The 12,328-nt window shown below is 38.1% G+C and overlaps 2 protein-coding genes across 2 annotated transcripts in view; one reads left to right on the top strand and one right to left on the bottom strand.

Annotated features, from left to right (window-relative positions):
- LOC143730783 (NACHT, LRR and PYD domains-containing protein 3-like) overlaps positions 1 to 12,132 on the top strand; it is a 39,292-nt gene extending 27,160 nt beyond the window's left edge. The window contains exons 9-13 of the mRNA XM_077221368.1: positions 991 to 1,164; positions 5,847 to 6,000; positions 7,551 to 7,570; positions 9,162 to 9,335; positions 11,942 to 12,132. Coding sequence (XP_077077483.1) covers positions 991 to 1,164; positions 5,847 to 6,000; positions 7,551 to 7,570; positions 9,162 to 9,335; positions 11,942 to 12,116 — 697 coding nt within the window. The 3' untranslated portion in view covers positions 12,117 to 12,132. The remainder of the gene's footprint in view (positions 1 to 990; positions 1,165 to 5,846; positions 6,001 to 7,550; positions 7,571 to 9,161; positions 9,336 to 11,941) is intronic.
- The window catches only part of LOC143730774 (uncharacterized), a 251,597-nt gene that overhangs the window by 203,738 nt on the left and 35,531 nt on the right, over positions 1 to 12,328 (bottom strand). The window lies entirely within an intron of this gene.

Raw genomic sequence — 12,328 nt, 5'->3', positions numbered from 1 at the left:
TTTTACTTGCTTTTAGAAAAAGTGCCTTACGTTTAACATTACACATAATACCTCAAACATTTAAAGATAACAGAGAAAAAGACATGAGCTGAGTGCTGTTGTGTATATTGATTTATATCTGTCTGTTAACTTGAGAAAGAAGGGTGAGATCTGATATTTGTCACTTAGATTATTTTTTATTACATATAATCGTAAGATATCTTAGTGCTTAAAGATATCTACTTATTGTTGATTCTGCTTTCACCTTGCCAACTTTGTCCCAACAAACCCTTCCTGTAGTTGTTACCCCTGCTTTCACAAACTAGGCTTTAGTCTAGTCTCAGACTAAACTGCATGTTTGAGCTGTTTTTACTGAAAGCAACTTGCACTGAAATATCCTAAAATATGTCAGTGCCATTGTTTTGTTTCAAGATGCACAGCACTAATGTTGTTTCCTAATGCACGTTTATAAAAGCTGTTTAAATGTTCTAATTTAACTGAAGCGACTCCTGGCTTAATCTAAGCCCTGTCTGTGAAACCAGGCCTATGAGTTTTACACCACTGTGAAGATATTGTAGACCCATTTTGTTAGATTCCTCCTTACAAAACTGCTTCAGCTAGAGTGAAATATGTAGGCTTTCCAGTATGAACTGGACATTTCTGGTATTGCCATAATACTTCAATGGGGTTTATATGTGAACTTTTAGGACATTTCAAAACATGTGTTGCTTGTACATTCTGGATCATTCAGATCAAAAACTTTCACACCTGTGAAATATAGTTGAAATATAATTTTATATAATTGAAACTTTGAAAGTGATGTTGATATCTTCTTTGGGGCGTTTTGTTTGACTGCATTTCCAGTTGTCTCTTTTTGTTTTGCAACTGACTATAATTGTTGTTGTACAAGGAACAAAATATAATTCAGTTTATTGAATTTCATTTATTTTGTTCAGGTACTTTCTAAAAAAACAGATTAATTAGATGAATATGACATTGTCTTTTTTCTAGACTTTCAGACTGCAGTATCACAGAAGAAGGTTATAAAGCTCTGGCTTCAGCTCTGAGATCAAACCCTTCACACCTGATAGAGCTGGATCTCACAGGAAATGATCCTGGAGAATCAGGAGTGAAGGAGCTCAATGATTTACTACAGGATCCAAACTGTCAACTGGAGACACTGAGGTGAGACACAATGAAATAATAGAAAATACATTATATGCAGCCAAATTATTAATAGAAATATTATTTCAATAATACAATAAGCTACATAATATTTTGTTACATCAAAGTTGACTCAGTGATTTCAAGACAAAAATCGTGTAAAATGGATTTTGTCATTACACCAAGTTTAGTTGAGAATTTAACTGAATCCTGCTTCATCTTCTCTTCTGCAGGTTTTTGAGTCCTGTTGCATATGAAGCCTGTCAGTATGTGACTGGAATTGTGGGTAAAAACCCATTACTCATGAGAAAGCTGAATCTGAGTAATCGTGAACTAGGAGACACACGAGTGAATCAGATCGCTGCTTTACTGCAGGATAAACACTGTAAACTCAACACACTGATGTGAGTATTTTACATGGTTAAAAATGGTATTTTTATTACTTTTATTAGTAATGTTACAGTAGTCTGTATTACTATTTCCAGTCAGGGCTGATTTTGCCTGGGCAGACACAGAACCACAATAAATTGATTTTAATAATATTTCAGTTTTTGACTGTTGAACGAAACACATTAGATTATTCATATGCATGTATGTATATATATATATATATATATATATTTTTTTTTTTTTTTTTCTCAGTTAATATGTGTAGTGATTTTCAAATGACAAACTACTATCAGACATGACTAGGGGCGTAGTCCCCCAATTACCAAAACATGCATTTATAGCCTACCATGGTTAATGTAAACATCGAATCAGGCCATTAATTAATTATATACATCGCACGTTCAGAGCTTTTATAAGCACAAAGTTCCTGTACGAATCAAATGGTTTATTTGACTGTGCATGTGCATGAGTGCCGCTCGCGAATCACCGCTACTCTACGAGCGTTCACCAGCGCGTTACAAAAGTGTGATGAGATTTACTCGAGCCGTTCCATTCGTGACGCTGGTGATAAAATGTGCAACCCATCTGAATTCTATTGCTGATTTACCGCTTTAAAACACAATGGAGAAAGTCAAACATTATCTAAAACAGCAGACCCGCCAACCTGTACACATTTTGCGTAGCGGGTACGCATTTTGACCTCAAAGTACGCTGGTATGATTTGTCACTCTAAACTACGCAAAAACCTGGTGACGCCTCTGTCCACACGCAGTCCTCAAATCAAGCAACAGCAAAAGAAGCGGAGTTCGACCAATCATAGCGCTGGGTTCATTCTCCAAACGGGAATGATTGACAGATGCGTAAGGCCTATCATGAAAAAGAGACTGAAAATCGACAGTAATAAAGAATCCGCTCGATCCTCTTCCACTCCCGCGGCCGCCGTCTGACTGAGTTCATCAGCGAGGACAGTAACTTTACAGTCGTCACAGCACTTCTGACTCCTGAAGGGTGAGATAAGAGGAAGACATCATTCAGCCATGCAAATTCTAAAATGATTAAGTTTTGATGAACAATAAATCTAAATAAAATTAAAATTGCTATGGCTTAGTGATTATGAAAGTTCTGTGATTTGTGGATTGATAAGCGCGAGTCTGGAGAAACAGGCATTTATTCATTCTTTCTCAGTGTTGAGAAACATAGCCTGCATGTTTTACGTTATTGTGTTAATAACTAAAGTACCTAATTATGTTACATCATAATTTTGTATGAAAACTGGTACGTTACTTTTTAATCGAGCTCTCTCTCACAAACACAGACCGCGCACACACAGAGAGAAGATAATTGTAAAATGAAAATTGACGGGCTAAGTTTAAATTTTGTTCTTGGTGTTTTTTTTCCCGTCAAAATGTCAGAAAGCATTTTTTAATATCCATCCGTGTTTTTAAAATTCATTAAATGGCGGACGTTTTACTATTAACACAGCCCTATATGTCAGATTCGTCTAACTTATACTTGATATTCTTTTTAGAATAAGTGATTAGTTTTGCTATTATTGGTCATGTGACAGGAGAACTCCTGTCTATTCATTGTCAACTATTTTCTATAAGTATGTTTGTATTGGCTAACGTTTATTCAGCTAATGCGTGTCCGGTTTAAAATGTGCAATGTTCAAATGCAAAGACAGCATGTCACAAATAAATGCCCTTTTTTCTGTGAGATTTAGTTTCATATTTGGATATTGGAATAATAAATTAAGTTGCCTATCTGAAATGTACACACACTGTTCCTATGTTGTTGTTACTGTTTTCTAGGGGTTTCTTAATTGTAGACTAGTTGACCAGCACACATTATATGCAATGCAATATTAATCATGAATAAAAAATGGTTTTGAGCAGTAATGAAACTTTGGACTTTCGATTGTATATTGCAGTGCAAGTGAAATTTTGGATTTGGGTCGAATTCAAAAACCTTTAGAAGTCAAAACTAGAATTATGAAGATAGGCATGTGTTTGTGTGTGTCTTGCATTCTCAAATAATGACAAAAATATATGACAACTATAATTTGATACAATGTACCGGTCACAGGCTGGGGCGAGCGTCAGCGGGCCGCCCACCCCTAACTTGAGCACCGCCCCTAAGGAGCTGACCATGGACACGAGGGAGGCAGACACAGAATTTAAAATAAATATATGTTCTTTATTAAATAAAAACAATATTAATAGTCTCATGAACATTCCCTCTTTCGGGACACTCTTCTTCGGGGCTCAGACAGAGAGAGATATGAACATAAATGAACGCAACTCAGCAGTTTCAGACAGAGAGAGGAATGAACAGAATTCACAGCTTCGGCGTTCTCTTCTTCTTCGGCGTTCTCTTCTTCGGGGCTCAGACAGAGGGAGAATATGAACAGCTGGGGCTGCGAGTGAACAGCAACAACACCATTCCCACACTGGCATATTCACCATACACCAGGCACGTGCACACAGACATCAAAAGGGGCTTGAGCACCTGCCCTTTTTATTCCTGGAGAGAAAGTGCCCTTTTTACTGGGGTGCTATTTTTAATTTTTGAAAAATAATATAGCCTATATTCCTGTTTGCGCACATCTTCCCTGTCAAAAAAACACTATTCAATAAATATATATCTAAATATCAGGTCAGGAGTTCTGAAGCGCCCCCACACTCGTATATTTTTACGTTTCTGTCAGTCTGAGGTGTCGTTGCCATAACGCGTTGCTATGGGTTGCGTCACTTGCGTGTGTGTGTGTGTGTGTGTGTGTGGACAGCAGGCGCAACCGTAGTGAAGGTTATGCGTTTTAAAATGAAAATGCACTGCGTAAAACGTATTCCACAGACTGCTCGGGAACCGACGCTCTCGAGCCAAATATGGTTCTTTCAGTGAGTAGGCCTATATGGCACGTCGGCAATTTTTAAACTTTTTTTTTCAATAATAAAAGGTAGTGTGTCAATTCAGTTAAAAATCAACATGTCACATATTTTAAAATATTACATAATTCATTGAAGCCTGTTTGTCATGTATAATACACCGACCAATCGTCATCGGGCACAAGAAGTTCAAATTTCATTGGACAATGTGAAGTGGAGCGGTAATTTTCTGGTCATTCATAAATCGTTTAAAAATTTTATTTATGAAGCGATCTGAATCTGCGTCGTTGAAACAGTGGATGCTAATTGACTACAAAGCACTGCAAAAAACAGCACCAACAGTAGCATTAATGGTAAGTAGTAAAAATTACTTCAATTTAAAAAAAAAATATTACAATTTAAAATAGTTTTCTATTTTAATACTTTAAAAACATACATATATATATATAAATAATTTATTTCTGTGATGCAAAGCTGGATTTTTTTTTTTTTTTATTGAATCTGTACTTTCAGGATCAGGATTCATTGATGAATAAAAAGTTAAATAGAACAACATTAAATTGAAATAAAGTCTTAATTGTCACTTTTTTATATCAATTTAGCACATCCTTGCTGAATAAAAGTATTAATTTCTTTTATAAAAAAAAAGAAAATGACTGACCCCAAACTTTTGAACGGTATGTGTATATTGGTACAAAATAAAGCATTAAAAATAGTAGTATATACTTACATATATATATATATACCCCTTTTTTACATTTGAGCCCCTGCCCCTGAGGAACTCTCTGCACGTCCCTGCCATACACTGTAAGATTTCACTCGTGCTCATTCCCACAATAGAACTGCAATTCAACAGACTCACTGTGCAATCAAGGCTTCCACCCGCAATCCAGCCGAAATCTCCTCTCTCTCGTTCTCTCCCTCTCCTCCTCGCAGCCTCCCTCCGCTGCCCCTGCCTCCCTCCTCGGCCTCTCACCTGCTGCGTGCACCCTCTCTGCCCTTCATGGCTGCCGCGTCTCCCTTTTATGATCCATTTTGGAAACCGCGTCCCAATGGCCACCCCAAACTCTCCTCCTCTCACACCAGTCAGCAATTCCACTAATCAATTGCCCCGATCGGCCATAACACACGGGGAAAACCGGAACCGGCCTGGTGTTGCACCGGAAGTGCTCCCCCGTAACAACAACTTCCGTGCACAAGGTTCCGGCTCCGGCCCGTGACATACTGATTGTGTAAATGTCGTTCTGCAGAAGTCTGCTGCTACAATAAAGAGTAAAGAAAACTGACAAAAGATATTGTTGAAAAATTATAGAGAAGAATCGACATCTTCCAGCACACAGAACTAGTGTGACAGCCTTAAAAACAGAGTATGGGAATTAAACTAAGTGCCTGATGTAGCATTTCAGTCTTTTCTCTTTCTGTCTTCAGTCTGCGGAAATGCAGTATTACAGAGAAACAGAGTCTCATCCTGACTTCAGCTCTGAAATCAAACCCATCACACCTGAGATATCTGAACCTGAGTGAGAGTGAACTAGGAGACTCTGGAGCGAAAAACCTCAGTGATCTACTGATGAACCCACACGTAGTGATGGCCGGTTCGTGAACGAATCGTTCTTTTGAACCGGTTCTTTTTAGTGAACCGGTCGAACCAGTACACTAAATCGGACTGAATCGTTCGAAACACTTCGCGTCTTGCGTCAGTGCTGATCCACAAGTTACTGAAGTTAGCCTACTCACTTTCAGACATGCCTGACAGCCCCTCGGACTCGAAATAAACCAATATCCCGGAGTATATTTTACTCCAGTAACTCCAACAGTTCACTGAACTGAGACGTGCTGAGGAGAGAAGTGATGAGCACGAGCAGCTGATACTGCGCATGCGCGTACTACTGAACCGAACGCACAGGTACAGCCTGCAGCACGTTTTTCGAAATCGAATCACCAGTAGGCCTACACTCACTGACTGAACCGAAAACGGTTTCTTTCGGACGCGTCCGACATACTGAGAACCGATGAGCTGGAGATACTGAGCATGCGTGTAATTATTTTCCCCGGACGAAATACATGCTAGGCTACTTTATTATTTTGTTGCAAACCAAAAAGGGTTACAAAATAAAAAATATTGGAAATGTTTATGACTTACTGTATTACTTTACTGTATTATCACTGTATGAGTTTTTGAAACAACTGGTGGAGCGAAAGTATTAAATTATTAATTTTAAAAAAAAATTGTCTTAAATGACTGTGCATTGTTTTAGTTGAAGATGCTGTTGAAGGCTAAATGAAGAGTGTTTTATGACCTCAATAAGGGATTTTGGACAAAAATAACAGTTACAGTAGGCTGTTTTAACAGAAAGATGTATGGCGATTTATGAAATTCCTGTACTGTAATTATAGTTAATGACACATTCACAAATTTAGTTTGTATTAAATAAACTGTTTTAATAAAACTGTCAAAGTGTTTCAAACAATACACCATTAAAGTTTAACAAAGAAGAATTGTTGAAAACTAGTGCACTTGCACTGTATTTAACTCAGGCAATGCCTGTTATTATCTTGCAATATTGAACACAGATTTAATTAGGCTATCTAGCATTCAGAAATATGAATGTTGTTTATAAAGCATTACAGCAAAATAATTAACATGAAAGCACAACTGCTACATTTTAAAGGTTTGAAACACAATTAATGTTTTGTAAAACTGTCAAACTAAACATTTAGGCTATTTGTGTTAACATTAATGCATGATATTTTCAGGAACAGCTTATTTCTAAATAAGTTCATTAAAGTACAGCGAGGGCGGTTCAAAAGCATATGGAGCCGCCAGCTCTCTCTCTCGCGCGCGCGCGCGATCAGCGCCGTTTTGCTACAGCGATTCTCAAGAAGTGTTGCAGTTTCGAATCACCAGTTCACTGAACCGAAAACTGTTTCTTTCGGACACGTCCGACATCTGAGAACCGATGATCCCCGCGGGATGAAAGAATTTACATCATTACGTCAATCTAAATGACGTCATTACGTGATGACGTAAACGAACCAGTGAACGAGTTTTTTTAACCGGTTCATTGAAACGAACTGTCCGAAAGAACCGGTTCGCGGAAAAGAACCGAACTTCCCATCACTAACCCACAGTGCAAGCTGGAGACACTAGAGTTAGTAACATTATACTGTACAGCAGTTACTGTGATATTATTTATTTATTTTATTTATTAGTTTATTTGTCAGGGACCATGCACAGTTCAAGCCTTGTACCAGAGTTAGCTATACGGCTAATTTACATCTGTGGTCCCTGGGCAAGGAAAAGTAAAAAAACAACAAACACACAGTACTCACATAAAAACCAGAATACAAATATACAATATATAAAAAAGTCAATGATCACATATCTGATTCGCCTTCAGCCAAATCTTTACGGACATTTTAAAACTGCTAAGGCTTGTACAATGTAATTTGGGATTAAGTTCCACTTTTCAACCACTGCAAATGAAAAAGCTGATTGTCCAAATTTAGTTTTCCTAAATTGAGTGTAACAGTCACCTCTTACAGAAGCCCTGGTGACCCTTACATTATCTCTGCAAAATGACACACATTGCTTGAGTGGGGGTGGTGCAAGATCATGTATCAATTTATACATCAGGCACATGTCAGCAAAGCTTAAAAAACTGTCAAAGGTTAATAAGTTGTATTTTTTTATAATGATACAATGGTGGTAGTTTCTCGTTCTTTTTATGCAGCACTTTCACCGCTTGTTTGTAAAGGGTATGTAAGGGTTTTATCGTAGTCCCACCCGCCTGTGACCAGCTTGTAGAGCAATAAGATAAATATGAAAAGATCATCGTATGTAAAAACAATTTAGCTGCAGCTATTGGTAACTGATGTCTTATATGTCTAAAATTAGCCAAATTAGCTCTGACACAATTGGATATTTTTTTATGTGTTTTTTAAAACTTAAGTTAGAGTCAATAATTAATCCTAGATACTTGAAATGATCAACAATATGTATTGTCTCTCCCATAATACAGATATCAGGCTGATGTCGTATAACATTCTTCTTGATAGAGAAATACATACCCACTGTTTTGCTTACGTTAAGAGTAAGACAGTTGAGAGTTAACCAGTCTGATACTTTGGTTAGAGCTGCAGTAAGTTTTACTGCGGCTTGTTCCCTAGATTTTGCATGGGTATAGATAACTGTATCATCTGCGTACATTTGGATATGAACTTCCGGACAAGTCAATGGCAAATCATTAATATACATGCTAAATAAAATTGGTCCTAAAATAGATCCCTGAGGGAATCCAATAGTTATTGCAGTAATTACAGTTTAAACAGGACTCAAGTAATAGTGTTTATAGCTCTGCACCTTCTGTTACACTTTATTTTAAATGTCTTTTAACTGCTGTAGTAAGTAATAAATCTTATTGTACCAGTGTATATTTAAATTTTTCTCACAACCTCATTTTCATAAACATAATATTCAATGTTTTCTAACCTGACTAAGGTCTATTGTGTTAAAGTTGAATAATTTGATATAATGTACTGATTGTGTAAATGTCGTTCTGCAGAAGTCTGCTGCTACAATAAAGAGTAAAGAAAACTGACAAAAGATATTGTTGAAAAATTATAGAGAAGAATCGACATCTTCCAGCAAACAGAACTAGTGTGACAGCCTTAAAAACAGAGTATGGGAATTAAACTAAGTGCCTGATGTAGCATTTCAGTCTTTTCTCTTTCTGTCTTCAGTCTGTGGAAATGCAGTATTACAGAGAAACAGAGTCTCATCCTGACTTCAGCTCTGAAATCAAACCCATCACACCTGAGAGATCTGGACCTGAGTGAGAGTGAACTAGGAGACTCTGGAGCGAAAAACCTCAGTGATCTACTGATGAACCCACAGTGCAAGCTGAAGACACTATTGTAAGTAACATTATACTGTACAGCAGTTACTGTGATATTACAGTTTATTTTAAGACAACAGGACTCAAGTAATAGTGTTTATAGCTCTGCACCTTCTGTTACACTTTATTTTAAATGTCTTTTAACTAGTAATCGACATCTTCCAGCACACAGAACTAGTGTGACAGCCTTAAAAACAGAGTATGGGAATTAGGGCTGCACGATACTGGGAAAATATGTGATATGCGATATTGTTGTTATGTATTGCGATAACGATATTTCTTGCGATATAAAATTTCCCTAGAGAAATGCTATTTTTATTAAGCTTTTTTTTTTTTAATCATTTGTAATGATCATACAAAAAAAAACCAGGTAGGCTAAAATATATTCTTCTAATCTTCAGAAGAATATCTCAGTTTTTTTTTCAGAAGGAGTTACACTTGCAACTTTTCAGAATGCCGCAAGCTCACCACAGGTCATTGTGACAAAAACCAACAATCAGCTTCGGCCTTTCCGTAACAACATCGAAAGCTCGGCCGAACAGCTGATCATACTGTACAGGGCGGGTTTTTATTTCTCATCTCCATAAATATATCTAGAAGTAAAGCTAATACAAGGGCTAGAAATCAGTGAATCCTTTGCTGATACTTATTCGTCATCATGGAAAGCCCTCAGCGCAGTTCATGGTTGCATAGCAACGACAGACGCAAGCGCTTGTGGAAAGAAGGAGATAGCGCCGTGGCCGCACTTTCCAGGCGTTTTTAGACTCGATATGTGAACGGCCCCGTACACAGTACCTGCATTTGTGACACTTCTTCTCTATTGAAGCCAAAATATTGCCATATTTCAGACGTACAGGCCAATCAGGATGTTCTCTGTCTTACAAGCGCTTCATGAGGCACATGCGCACACACACGCAAGGTCTCTCGCTCTCTCCCTCTCTGCCGTGTGCGCGCGCTACACAGTCTCTTCTGTCTCGCATGTAGGGTGACCACCTGCTAATAAGCCCAAGGTGGGACAAGGGGTATGTTTCTGAGGGACAATGTGGGACACTGCCTGGCGCGGCGGTGCCCCCACCCCACGGACAGACTCACTGATAGTGGTTTACCCATTTCTAGCACATACCACCTTACATGGTATATTAATAATGCCCTATTCCCCTAAACATGTGTAATTGCTGATGTATGCTCATGAATAGGCCAACCAATGTGTATTTTTTTCTAAATAAAGATTCATAATATTTTGAACATTCAATGAATTGACAGATGCACTTCCACTTACGATTTACTTTAGCTATTTAATTTTATTTATTTTTCATTACAATTTATTCACCTTAAATAAATAATAATATAAAATTATAGAATTAACAGGAATAGCTTGTTTTCACATGACGTGACGTCACTGCGTTGCCATAGCGATACATACAGATGGAGGGCAGGAAGTGATTTTCTATATTTAGGACTCACTATAACAAACTCAAAATGCCTATGTTTTGCGTCGTTTATGGTTGCTCAAATCGATCAAACCACGAGGAGTTTTTATCGTGTGCCAAAATTTGTTGTTCATAAGGGGGGAAAATACAAGAAATTGACAGAAAAACATCGGAAAAATTGCCGGTCGGGAGGAGCCGAATGGGAAAATGCCCGTGTGTGTGTCAGTGATCACTTCGTCAAAGCTGAGTTAATACAGCTTATGTGTCTGTTTGTGTAACGTACCAGTTTTTGAACTTTGTAAAGTCAAAGTATGTCTGTGAGACGAGGTAGTTGCTGATCTACCGCCTCAATGGCAGGCAAATCTTTCAATTCAGTTGAAAATCGGTCCTCTTCATAACGTCTGGATCACGTCCAACATATGTTTAGATTTTTTGTTTATATATTTCTCTTGTAATAGCGTCTAAAGTAGTACAGTACGGACTTTCCTCCATCACGTCCATTGCGTTCTTCACTTCCTGCCCTCCATCTGAATTTCGCGCGTCAACACAGTCACGTGACTGCAAACAACCTATTGTAGTTGCTCAACACCACAGGAACAGTTTAAAAAAAAATCTTAACTCACAACTCCAGAGGTTCACGGAACGAGAAGTCACTGCGCTGTCATGACAACAATGAAAAAGTTGACAACAACCTAGTCAGCAGTTCAACTGAGGTCACGTGGGTGTGGCAACAGTAGCGTGCTGAACTGTCAAGTAATGTTCGTTTGGGTGCCTGGGGCTCGAGGATATAGAGCGACCGACTTTTTTTTTTGAGCAAGCATTGATTATGCGTGACACGGTCTCAATTTGCGGGACGCATGAATTGGGATTCAAACGCTGTGCGCGCACGCGCTACGCGGGACGGGTGGTCACCCTACTCGCATGCGCGCTCTTGCTCGCTCGCTCAAGATTCCGGGAGATTTTAACTCATTTGTGGGCATCAGGGAGCCACTATCAATATGCGGGAGACTCCCGGAACTTCCGGGACACTTGGGATGTCTGAAAATAAAGTAATTTATCGCACCTTTCTGCGATACGGATATCGCATATACTATTATCGCGATAACAATAATTTTTTGATATATCGTGCAGCCCTAATGGGAATTAAACTAAGTGCCTGATGTAGCATTTCAGTCTTTTCTCTTTCTGTCTTCAGTCTGTGTAAATGCAGTATTACAGAGAAACAGAGTCTCATCCTGACTTCAGCTCTGAAATCAAACCCATCACACCTGAGATATCTGATCCTGAGTGAGAGTGAACTAGGAGACTCTGGAGTGAAAAACCTCAGTGATCTACTGATGAACCCACAGTGCAAGCTGCAGATACTATAGTAAGTAACATTATACTGTACAGCAGTTACTGTGAGATTACAGTTTATTTTAAGACAACAGGACTCAAGTAATAGTGTTTATAGCTCTGCACCTTCTGTTACACTTTATTTTAAATGTCTTTTAACTACTGTAGTAAGTAATAAATCTTATTGTACCAGTGTATATTTAAATTTTTCTCACAACCTCATTTTCATAAACATAATATTCAATAT

This window comes from Siphateles boraxobius, unplaced genomic scaffold (assembly GCF_051911475.1).
Source record: "Siphateles boraxobius isolate OS27281-9 unplaced genomic scaffold, OSU_SipBor_1 81, whole genome shotgun sequence".
NCBI classification, from domain to species: domain Eukaryota; kingdom Metazoa; phylum Chordata; class Actinopteri; order Cypriniformes; family Leuciscidae; genus Siphateles; species Siphateles boraxobius.
Note: the sequence above shows the minus strand (reverse complement) of the source record. Positions and strands in the feature narration are given on the sequence as shown.